General features: G+C 42.1%; 1 protein-coding gene across 1 annotated transcript in view; it reads right to left on the bottom strand.

Annotated features, from left to right (window-relative positions):
- Positions 1–12,206, bottom strand: part of ACOXL (acyl-CoA oxidase like) — a 486,411-nt gene that overhangs the window by 250,370 nt on the left and 223,835 nt on the right. The window contains exon 11 of the mRNA XM_068232279.1: positions 1,494–1,610. Coding sequence (XP_068088380.1) covers positions 1,494–1,610 — 117 coding nt within the window. The remainder of the gene's footprint in view (positions 1–1,493; positions 1,611–12,206) is intronic.

Below are 12,206 nucleotides of genomic sequence, written 5' to 3'. Positions count from 1 at the left end.
GCCCTTGGATTCAACTATTTTGCTGTCCAAGTTATTATTGCAACTATGGAACCTTGTAGTTTAATCTTTGGTATATTTGAATCAAAGTTTGAGTGCAGCTTTACTCTGAGTATTGCAACCGGGTATTTATATAAAACCGACTTTTTAAAGGGCATGTCCCTTATCTTTGCAGTTGTGTCCAAATCAATAGTTAATATTTTGATATTTATTGGCTAATAAATGTTATGCATGTATAACTTCATACGGCATTTATGTTCATTATTTTCTGGAATATTCTTACAGTCTAAGACTGTTAATCGGTCCTTTGTTTATTCATTTACCCTTTATTTTCTGACTGTGTCCCCTTGTACACTACAAATAAAGATCTTTCTAAAAATCAAACTGGTCCCTGACCCTGGCAGCCAATCACTGTGGAAAAGTCCTGAATGGGTCAAACAAGAATTCAAATAAAATCTTGTCTAACATTGATTGAACTGACAACACTGGTAGCTCTTTGTCTATACTCCCTGATGCACCCACCTGCACCCTCCATCCCCCCTCCACACACATAAACACACATACAAGTATGTGCGCTGTTTATTAATGCCCTTTCATTATCTTGGTCCTCAATTGGGAATGCCCTTGCTTTTAACACATTTTCATTAGATTTCAGTTGGTATGGAATCTAACATAATATATTTAATAATCTATATATTTAATATATAATCTAATCCTACCTAATAAAAGGCAAGTGTCGCTGTGTCCCATGTCCGTCCGACAGTGCTTTTTGTGCACTGCGCATGTGCAGGGATGCAGAGACACTGCCGAAAGCCGGGGGAGGACAGTGCCAGAAGGGGCAGGGGTGTGCGCCGCACGGCGTGCGCACGCGCGACGGTTGCACAGCGCATTAGTGACAGACCTAGTCCGTTTTTAAACGGGCTTAGGTCCACTAGTAATCTATAATCTAATATACTGCATTAAGAACATTGTACAGTGCATGCCTAGCCTACCTTAAACAATAGTTTATTTTCATTTGATAAGATCACACCACAGAGGACAACAGGGTTTATTTAACAGTCACCAAGTCTGGGGACTTTTCTTCTGTAATGTTAGTGATTGCTTTACTACTACAGTAAAGTAGCACACTCTTCCACTCAAAACACTTTACCAATCAAACCAGCAGGTTAAACCCATAAAAAAAAAAATGTATTAAATGTTTATTTCGGGTTTTTAATAAAATAGAATGTTTTTACAAATGTTTAAAATAAATAAGCTGAAAGACACTATAAAGGGTGCCACTGCTATCAATGTCTAGTGTGGACATCACAATGCCTTGGAATGGAAATGCATGAAATTCACTCTCCAATCTATTACATGTTAGTATTAAACTATTCTGAGCAAGTGCAATCTGTAAGAAAGCATGCTGTCCTTTGGCAGGAAAACTGTTCACTTTTAAACCTTGTAAGAAGTAAATGTGGCCTCGTACAAAACAAAGAGAAAGAGCTCTGTAGTACCTGCTGGTAAATGTCAGTGCCAGCGCTGTAGCTAGATGTGGCATCAGCCGTAAGTGCTGGGTTTGATGTTCAATTATCTGTACTTCCTCTTTGTCTTTCGGGCCAAACTGCCTCCGACTGCAAAACAAAGAATGTTAATTCAACACGAGTACAACACGAACGCAATATAATCATTTGGTAGAATATGTGATAGTAAAGTTAGGATTGTATGCATTCATTGTGTTAAAGTATAAATCCTTTTCTAAAACATTTCTAAAACAACTTGGCTTCTTTAGTACATCCTGACACATTATGGCCCCTTCCCTTTCTATTCATTAAGCAGTATCATCAAGTCCTGCCAGTTCAAATTAGTCTTTGCAAGCATATGCAGTAGACTGCAAGTCCTTAGTGAACAGAGACGCACAAATGAAGGACAGCTTGATGGATCACCTGGACAGTCCAGGGAACCAGAAAGACACAAATGGAGAAAACCAGGAGCTAATAGAGTGCATGGTTATTGTCACCTTAATCACAAGGGATATTGAAATGGTACTCACCGTTTTTAGCAACTATTTTTATATCCCACAAGAGAATACTTACCTGGGGCTTCCTCCAGCCCCATGTGGTCTGTGGGCTCCCTTGCTGTCCTCTCTAGCTGCTCCGTTCTCCCATGGTCACCACCTCTACCTTGGCCAGTCGTGCTCTCATGTGCTTATAAGTTTGTTAAGGATTACAACTATAGAGGTGTTAATTACCAGCATAGCACCAATTAAAAACGAATAAGATGGATGAAGGAGTGCCTCCCTGGTTCAGGGTCCCCGCTGTGTTGCAAATTTCTGCGAGACTGCACCCCTGACAGCAGTGAGCATGTAAGATAGTTACAAGCAATGTATCTAATTAAAATATGGGCTACACTGCTTTTTCAAGGGAGTAATCCTAATGACTTGTTTTGTTGATTCAAAGTAATCAGTACGGGCAGCACAGCAGCGTAGTGGTTAACACTCCCAGCCAGGGCCCTAGACTACAAAACACACACTACAGGATACATATAAGGACAAATGACTATGGTAGGGTTAAGTGACAAGTCAAGAATCTCTGTACAGCGCTGCAGAAGATGCCGGCGCTATATAAATACTAAATGATAATCATCATCATCAGTATCGTGCAAAGGAATGTATCAGCAAGATTATATGCATAAGACTGATGCCCTGTATGCTAATTTAAATAGAAATGAATGTGATGGAAACAAAGCAGTTGATATATTAACTGCTGAGGCAGTCAGGTGATTTTTTTCTTCATTAAAGATTGACTTCAGGCAAGAATTTTAAGGCATGGTTAATATTATGTAAGAGATGTAACAGCCTTTCTCAAGTGATGTACTTTTCTTTTAGAAGGCCTTCTGATTTTTATTAAACAACTCATTTTTTACTATTAAATAATGAGGAAGATACCTGATAAAGAAGCTAGTACTCTGTATTTCCTGTCTAGAAGCCGAATCTCTGAGCTGATTGATTTCAGTAAAGTTATACTGAGTGAGCTCTGCTGCCCTAATGTGCCCTCTGCACAGCTGAATCTTTCCATTCAGGAAACCACAGCCAAGGGGCATGTGACCAACATTTCAAAAAAGATTTTAAGGAACTTGCTAAAGCAATTATATGGTTTAACGTTTAACCCCTCCATGCCTGAGGCTGTTTTATAACATTCTGCTTAGAGTATTTTCATTTTCCAGTGTTTAGATTGAGCTGATTTTTAGAGCTGAACTCCACCCAGAGCCACATGCTAGTATGGGTGGAGGTGACTGAAGGCATGCCAGTCATACTCTCCAGAGAGGAGGCATCGCTGGATTCCCACTGTGGCAAACATGACATACTGGTGTTTAGCATTAACTGAAGGCGATCCCACTTTGTAAAAAAGTGTTTCAACATTTTGTTCATATTTGTATTGTTGTGTAAAATCATTTTATTATTGAATCATGAAATTATGGCAACATGGCACTTTTTTTGTCACAGACACATGATCAACAAGTTAAAGAGACACTGAAGCGAAAAAAAAAATATGATATAATGAATTGGTTGTGTACTATGAATAATTGCTAGAAGATTAGCAGCAAAGAAAATATTCTTATATTTTTATTTTCATGTATATAGTGTTTTTTCTAACATTGCATCATTCTCTAATATGTGCAGATTACACAACACTCTGCATTCAAAATGATTCTTTCAGAGCAGTCTGTGAACTAATGACCTCTCCTCTGGCAGAGAAAAAGAAAACAGTTGAGATGATAAAAGTCAGATAACAGCCCTTTCCACGACTTTGAAAGTTGTAGAGCTTAATGGCTTTTTTGCATAGAGATAACAACTGGAGTTTCTTAACTCTTCCTGTACTGAAAACAATTAGACTGATGTATCTGATCTTAATTTTTTATTTCTTAGCTGTGCTACACATACAAATCATAATATCATAATTTTTTTTTCGCTTCAGTGTCTCTTTAAGGAATTATATTACTGTCATCTGTTTTAACATAGCCTTAAGTTGGCCATACGGCTATTGAGTTTGAGGCCCAATCTGATTTGATAATTGTATTGGATGAAAATCTGAGCCGCAATATGTCCACCTGATCGATGATTCGATCGACTTCGTGCTAAAATTGGTGGGATGTTGGAAAATATTGGTCCAATTTGGTCAGTCCGGTGCCCGGTGATAACTGGGTGTGATCTTGCGATGAACGACGTACGCAAAGGACCCCTGGCCACTGCCCCCAAGTGTAAAATGTCCACTGAAACCTGTGTGTAGTGTAAATCCTCACCTGTCCCTCAGGAACACTGATGGTCTTGTGGGTGGGACCAGGCTCCATCATTGGGGCCAATCACTGCTCTAGCTGAGTAGCAGTGACCTATCAGGCATCAGTGGGCATCGTTCCTTCATTGTTTAAGGAATGACACCCACTGACACCTGTTAGGTCACTGCTACTCAGCGAGTGCAGTGATTGGCCCCAATGATGTAGCCTGGTCCTGCCCACAAGACCATCAGCTATAGTTATCAAAGGTCTGGTGGTAGCATGTTTTTGTGGGGGGATACCTGGGAAACCTGGCATCGGTCTGAATTGCATTATTTGGACCATAACACTTTTGGGAGGAAAAGTGCGTCTCATGGCTCAAAGTATATGGTATTTAACTTGCATTTTTTTTTCCTCGCAGATTTACTTAACAAAATTCTAAAAACTGATAATTCGTACCCAGCTACTAAACAAGCATCTTTTTTAGTTAAAAAAAATCCACTCAAACCAGCAGGTGTAGTTAAAAATATGTACTTGAAATATGTCATATTTACCTGATTAAAAACAGTTTTTTTTATAAATTAAGTAAATAAGTAAGACAAAATCATCCCTTTTGGGCCCCCGGGTGATGTGCTCACTAGTCTCTGACAGGATACAGATTTCACGTCTTCGTAATATCGCCATGAAGATATTGCTCCCTCGCTGCTATCCTCTGCTATCTAATGACAGCTGAGTTCTGTGGGCCAGTCAGGAGCCAATTTCATTTTCTCGTGACCCTGTGATTTTTGTGAGCCAAGACAAAAAAAGCCCTGCTTCTTAAGGGCTAGTTCACACTACAAGAGCTTTTCTAAGGCATACATTTTAAATTCGGCGCCGGTAGACTTGGGCGCAGGATACAGCCGGTATATGGTTCTGATCCTGCTTCTGCACAAGTCTGGGCCGTGTTAATTACTATTCCCCCTCCAGGCCGCCATGGATAGTGGGGAATGAAATAATTTGGCTTCCAGCTATTGCTGGAGGCCGAATCATTGTGTTTTAAAAGCAACTTCGGCTACGTCTTCTGACGGCGCCGACGTTACTCACTGAGCGTGCTATAGCTGTAATTCCTATTACAGTCTATGGTGGCCCCGGCTGCGCCTAAATCTACCTGCGCTGAAAAGCACTGCTCCGTTTCTAAGTACTTAGTGATCTTAAAAGCTCTTGCTAATGTTATCCTATGTGTGTGGTCTCACTGGAGTGATGTAAAAATCCCCCATAGCATTGCATTAGCCAGAGCTTTTAAAATCACAAGCACTTAAAGAGACCCTACGCAGTGGATGAAAATCAAAATCGGGACTTACTTGGGGCTTCCAGTAGCCCCCCATAGCCCGCGAGGTCCCCCGGCATCTTCCTGGCATCTTCCATGGTCCTGTTGTCTGGTCCAGTAATCCGGTGACTTCCAAGCAAATCGCCCATGCCCGCTCCTGAAGCGCACCTGCTGCCTCATCATGCTGGGCGCCATCACCGTCCTGCGCATGCGCGGTTCTCTAAACACTGTACCACTCATGCGCAGGAGGATGACGGTGCCCGGCATGATGATGCACCAGGCATGCTTCGGGAGCGCACACAGACTATTTGCTTGGAAATCGCTGGATTATCAGACAAGATAGCGGGACCACAGAAGAGGCCAGGAAGATGCCAGGGGACCTTGCAGGCTACAGGAAGCCCCAAGTAAGTCCTGATTTTGATTTTCATCCACTGCTCAGGGTCCCTTTAAAAAAGCTCTTGCAGTGTGAATCAGCAAGGGGCCAGGGTAGCGCTGTTCCCGAAAAGGTTGAAAAACACCTACGGTACATACTGTATTCCCTTAATAACAAACAGCAAGAATACTTTATAAATCACAACATACCAAATAGTAGATAACTGCTTGTGAATACTGCATGTTCTTAGCTGACAAAACAAGAATGTCTTTATGCGTTTGTAAAGAGACAATGTAATTTAAAGATTGCATCAATATACAAGGAATAATTGCTAGTTTTGATAGAATGTGACCTGGGGATATATTTGCAAAACAACCCTACAGGATGTGGTCTAGACTGAAGTTTTACCCATCTAGTTTTATTTATTTTCTTATTAATTCTGGCTTTGAACAAGTCATTAACTGACGACAGGTTTTGCAAGTGCTCCTGCATAGCGGTTTTATTATTAATTCACGCCCATCAATCATTATGATTTTGCTGTGGCAGCTACACTGATAATTCACTACAGCCCAAAATTTCATATAGGTGATGTGAAGATATGTGTATACGGTATATTTACAGACCACCAGTTTGACCTAGTGGAAGATGAAAGATACAATTGTTTTAGTAAATCGAAAGTGAAATTAAATCATTGCAACTAAAGCCTGTTTGGTCCGCGTCCGCATAGCAGTCATTCATCTGTCTCTATTACCATGAAAATCTATATTCTGCAGCATATTCTCCAATCGTGTCTTTATCCTGCAGCATATTCTCCAATCTTGTGTCCATATCCTGCAGCATATTCTCCAATCATGTGTCCATATCCTGCAGCATATTCTCCAATCATGTGTCCATATCCTGCAACATATTTTCCAATCATGTGTCCGTATCCTGCAGCATATTCTCCAATCATGTGTCCATATTTTGCAGCATATTCTCCAATCATGTGTCCATATCCTGCAGCATATTCTCCAATCATGTATCCATATCCTGCAGCATATTCTCCAATCATGTGTCCATATCCTGCAGCATATTCTCCAATCATGTGTCCATATTTTGCAGCATATTCTCCAATCATATGTCCATAGCCTGCAGCATATTCTCCAATCATGTGTCCATATCCTGCAGCATATTCTCCAATCATGTGTCCATATTTTGCAGCATATTCTCCAATCATTTGTCCATAGCCTGCAGCATATTCTCCAATCATGTGTCCATATCCTGCAGCATATCCAATCATGTCTCCATATCATGCACCATATTCTCCAATCATGCGTCCATATCCTGCAGCATATCCAATCATGTGTCCATATCCTGCAACATATTCTCCAATCATGTGTCCATATCCTGCAGCATATTCTCCAATCATGTGAAAGTCTTGGGGAAGAAACGTGCAAATATGCTATCTTCCATTCATATTTTGTAGCACCTGCGCCACCCCAAAAATAGTGCAATGCGTAATACGTCAACAAATAGCGTGTGCAAGCAGGCACCCAAATTTCCCCCATAGCCATTATTTCTATAAGCACCTGTGGCAGCACCCAAACTGTCCGCCAATCACGAGCGCCCAAATCTCCTGCTTCTGGCAAAGAGTGACACATACTGATGCATCTACACTAACCTGAGCAAGACAGACCAACCCTTACCATGATTACATTAGTAAGCACCCTGAAAAGGCATGGCAGCATGTACACACAGAAAACTACTTCTGCTATTTAATGTAAGGATAGGTTTCTTTGCTTTAATAAATTACCATGAATTATCTTGTCATATAATTCCAAAATAATAATAATAAAAATAACTCCTCAATCAATAAACAATTGTGTAAACACATCTGTGGCCTAGGATCTAGTGTTTTCTTAGTGACCAGTAAATAGTTACTGGGCCTTAGACTAATTACATCACCTCATTCAACCATCACCTTGAGGTCCATTACCTCTGAAGAGCTACACAGTTTGTTTATTGATCTTGTAACATGGTGACAAGTGCAAGGCAGAAAAAAAAACAGTGAGGATTTAGATTAACAGTGTCTCAGCCAAACAGGATTTAATGTGACCAGTGAGGAAACTTGCAAATACAAACACGGAACATTCTGTTTTAAGTCCTGGATTAAAGGACAACTATTGCAGGAAAACAATCCATTTTATATTAAAGTATAGGTATATTTAAACTTAAATATGCGTAAAACAACTTAAAATACATTTCCAACCAACAATGCAGACTTACATTACAGATTATTTTCTTGCTCAAAAATCCAAACTTATTGGCTCGATCTAGTACATGTAGCAGAGATCCGTGACATGGCACATGGAGTGGGAGGAGCTTGGTGGCTTCTCAGCCACAAGAGCCATAAGCCTATGTGGAACGCCTGCATGTAAGGGCTCGTTTCCACTGCAATGCAGAGCATTGCACATCACTCCCGGAAGGGGGGGCTTGCGATTCCATTCATTATAGATAGCGGGCGCCATCACCAACCATGTGCTGCGATTCAGTGGTGAATCGCAGCGCATGTATGGAAACAGCAGACAGTGCAGTCGGAAAGCGTGCTAAATGGAAACTAGCCCTAACTCTGGCATGTACCGGTATTTCACATGTCAGGATGCTAATTTTATTGGAATCTTTTATGGAAATTAAAAGCTGTGAAGTTTTTAGGTGATTGTGCTGGAGGCTGGAACTTGGAAATAAAGTGGTCGTTCCCTGAAGGCGTGTCTCTGGCGGTGCGGCGGGCACGACGTACCGCATCACTGCCGCCAGTTTGCAGTGTAAAACCGGCCTTAGGAATGTAAATGTTAGGTGTAGGAAGGTTAGAATAAGTAGCTATTAGGTTACTGTAGGTGTATCGGTAGTAATAGGTAGTAGTAGAGGGGGAGGTGTAGGTGTAGTGGCTGTGAGTAGATGGAGTAGAGGGGTTAGTGTAGGTGTAACGGCAGTGAATTGCGGTAGTAGAGGGGTTAGTGTAGGTGTAACGGCAGTGAATTGCAGTAGTAGTGGGGTTAGTGTAGGTGTAACGGCAGTAAATTGTGGTGGTAGAGGGGTTAGTGTAGGTGTAACAGCAGTGAATATCATAGTAGAGGGGTTATTGTAGGTGTAGTGGCAGCGAGTAGTGGTAGTAGAGGAGTTAGTGTAGGTGTAACGGCAGTGAATAGCGGGAGTAGAGGGGTTAGTGTAGGTGTAGTGGCAGTAGAGGGGTTAGTGTAGGTGTAGCGGCAGTGAGTAGCGGTAGTAGAGTAGTAGTAGTAGAGGGGTTAGTGTAGGTGTAGCGGCAGTAAGTAGAGAGAGTAGACGGGTTAGTTTAGTGTAGGTGTAACAGTGAATGGTGGTAGTAGAGGAGTTAGTGTAGGTGTAGCCACAGTGAGTAGCAGTAGTAGAGAGGCTAGTGTAGGTGTAGTGGCTTTGAGAAGCGATAGTAGAGGGGTTATTGTAGATGTAGCGGCAGTGGGTAGTGGTAATAGAAGGGTTAGTGTTAGGTGCACCTGTAGTAGGAGTGATAGAGTTAGGTATAGGGGGAGTAAGAGGATTCATGTTAGGCTCAGCGGGAGTAAGAGGGTTAGTGTAAGGAAGGGATAAATGACGTGTTTGACATGAGCAGTATGTTAGTAATATAGTATAGTATTGTTACTATAAAATTAATACTATTTGGTATATCAATTCCTTTACTTCTATTTTCGCTGCTTGATATTACTCTATACCAGGGGTCTCAAACTCAATTTACCTGGGGGCTGCAGGAGGCAAAATCAGAATGAGACTGGGCCGCATAAGGGAATCAATCAATCAATCAGCAGCTAACGCAACCCCCCCCCCCCCCGCATTGATTTTTATTTGAAATTCAAATTTACACTGAAGCCAACTATTTTGTCTTTTTTTCCTTATAGTTCGCTTCAGTGCTCCCATTACAAGTAATCCGCCGTGTTTCCCCGCCGCAAAACGAGGGCTGCAGAGCCCTCAAATCGCCCGGGGGGCAATCCGCCTGCATCTTCTGGAAGGGGCAGAGCTTTCAGCTTCAGCTCTGCCCCTCCTGACGTCAATCGCGGTGCATCGCCGCCTCTGCCCGCCCCTCTCACTCTTCCTTCACAGAGAGGGGCGGGGAGAGGCGGCGATCCATGCGGCGATTGACATCAGGAGGGGCAGAGCTGAAGCTGAAAGCTCTGCCCCTTCCAGGAAATGCCGGCGGATTGCCCCCCGGGCGATTTGGGGGCTCTGCAGATTACTTGGGAGCACTGAAGCGAACTATAAGGAAGCTTTTGCCGGCGCGGGCCACAAAATATTGTATCGAGGGCCGCAAATGGCCCGCGGGCCGCGAGTTTGAGACCCCTGCTCTATACAATGTTTTATGTGTCAAATAAACCCATTCACTTTTCTATGCAGTGCTTACAGATTTAAATCTCTGTTCAATCCCATTCTGCCAGTACTGCAGTAAAATGTCACAGATCTAATGAAAGTAGTTTTCACTTTAATGGAAAGTTAGAGGTAAAGTATTTTGGCAGTCCTTGTGCATTTTGTTTAATTCAAAGGTTAGATGTCAGGTTGTACGAAGCTTTCTTTGAATATAAAGGTTATGAAACAAACAGCGGTGCAGGAGAGCGCAGTGCAACATTTCTCAAAGCATGGAGTACACAAGATAAGACACCACAAAATATCTCCTTTGTGTGTTTCAGACAAGAATAGAGATTCATTCTCCTAAAGCATTCATTTCCTCTTGATAAGCTGAGCACAGACCTACTCCACCGCAGCTCCATTCCTGTGTTCTATGTTACGATGTTCTGTTGTTACATTTCTATGTAGCCAAGTCATGGCTGTACAGCTGTGCTGATAACTCTATGGTGGCCTGTACAGTTGATGTGCTTCACATGCATAAAATAGTCAAGGGCTACAGAGCCGCATAACACGTATAATCAACTAAACAATTAAGGCAATAGTAGAGCAATGAAAAGCATACCTCTTCCAATGCAAAACAGTAGACAACCAATGAGATTTTCTGTACTGTATGAAGTGCAAGCACAATAAAACCTTGGATTTCATGTAACTTGTTTTAAGAGCACTTTGCAAGGCAAGCAAACATTTTTATGAATTTTTGACTTGCTGATAAGCAAGCAACGTCATGATATACAAGCAGTTATGATGACGTGACTAGCTTATTCATTTTGTACACGTGTGTCACATTATCACAACTGAGCCGATTGTTCTTCTCCTTTTGACACTGCAGGATTGTACTTAATCTGAGGGTAGGGACTGTACAATGTCACATTTCCATTAAATCCCCAAAAGTCGGCAAAAGTAACTATCACTGGATAAGTTTCTTGTTAAAGCCACTAAAAAAAATGGTTGGGGTGAGCCAGCAGATAGCAATGATTCCGTTAGTTATAATGAAAGTCTTGTTTACTTTATACGGTACTTTGTACTAAATATTTTTTGATAAATGTTTTTGGGTTGCGGAACAAATCATCAGAGTTTCCATGAAACCTTATGGGGAAATTTGTTTTGATATAAAAGTGCTTGCAAGCATTTTTCCAGAATGAATTATGCTCACAATCCAAAGTTCCACTGTACATGGAAATAGATGCTCCATTTATATGCGGGGGGCGCTAAAACTCCAAGTTCTAAATGGGCAACAATCTCTGGAGCTTTGTCAACTCTCCGAATACTCTGTCCTAACACTGTTCCTTCCCACAAGATTCCTTATCGAAGTAGTTGTGGAGCACTCCTCAGTGTTGCAAGGCGGATGTGCCACGGTATGACCAGCTGCACTCCAGTCATTCAATCATGGAATACAAGAGAACCGGCACCATCCATTGTTTATAGCTCTTTTATTAGCTCTTCAAAGGCATATCAGCAATTAAAGCGACGTTTCAGGGCAGCCGCCCCTTTATCAAGCTATGCTGTGCAAGAGACAACCTAAGAATGAATTACACCACATATATATACCCCAGCAGCATCCCAGAACGACCAATCCTGTACTCCCAAGACTATCTATCCAATCACAGGGTCTCACCTTATGCGGACCTGATGGGAGACTAAAGTTCTGGTCATGCTATTGGAAGATTCAAACGAAGTTCACCTCCACCCCTCCTACCTCTCCAACGGATGCCTCCACTCCGGCGCACACCTTGCGCTGGGGCCACTCCCACCTGCCCGCCGCTCCGGTGGACCTAATGGGAAACTGGCCAAACATGACGCGTAGTACGGAGAAAACTCCGCCTATCTCATTACCCAGCGACGACAGACGCAAGCGGCGTTGCTAAC

Source organism: Hyperolius riggenbachi, chromosome 4 (assembly GCF_040937935.1).
Source record: "Hyperolius riggenbachi isolate aHypRig1 chromosome 4, aHypRig1.pri, whole genome shotgun sequence".
Classification (NCBI taxonomy): domain Eukaryota; kingdom Metazoa; phylum Chordata; class Amphibia; order Anura; family Hyperoliidae; genus Hyperolius; species Hyperolius riggenbachi.
This window is presented reverse-complemented; position numbering and strand designations above follow the sequence as displayed.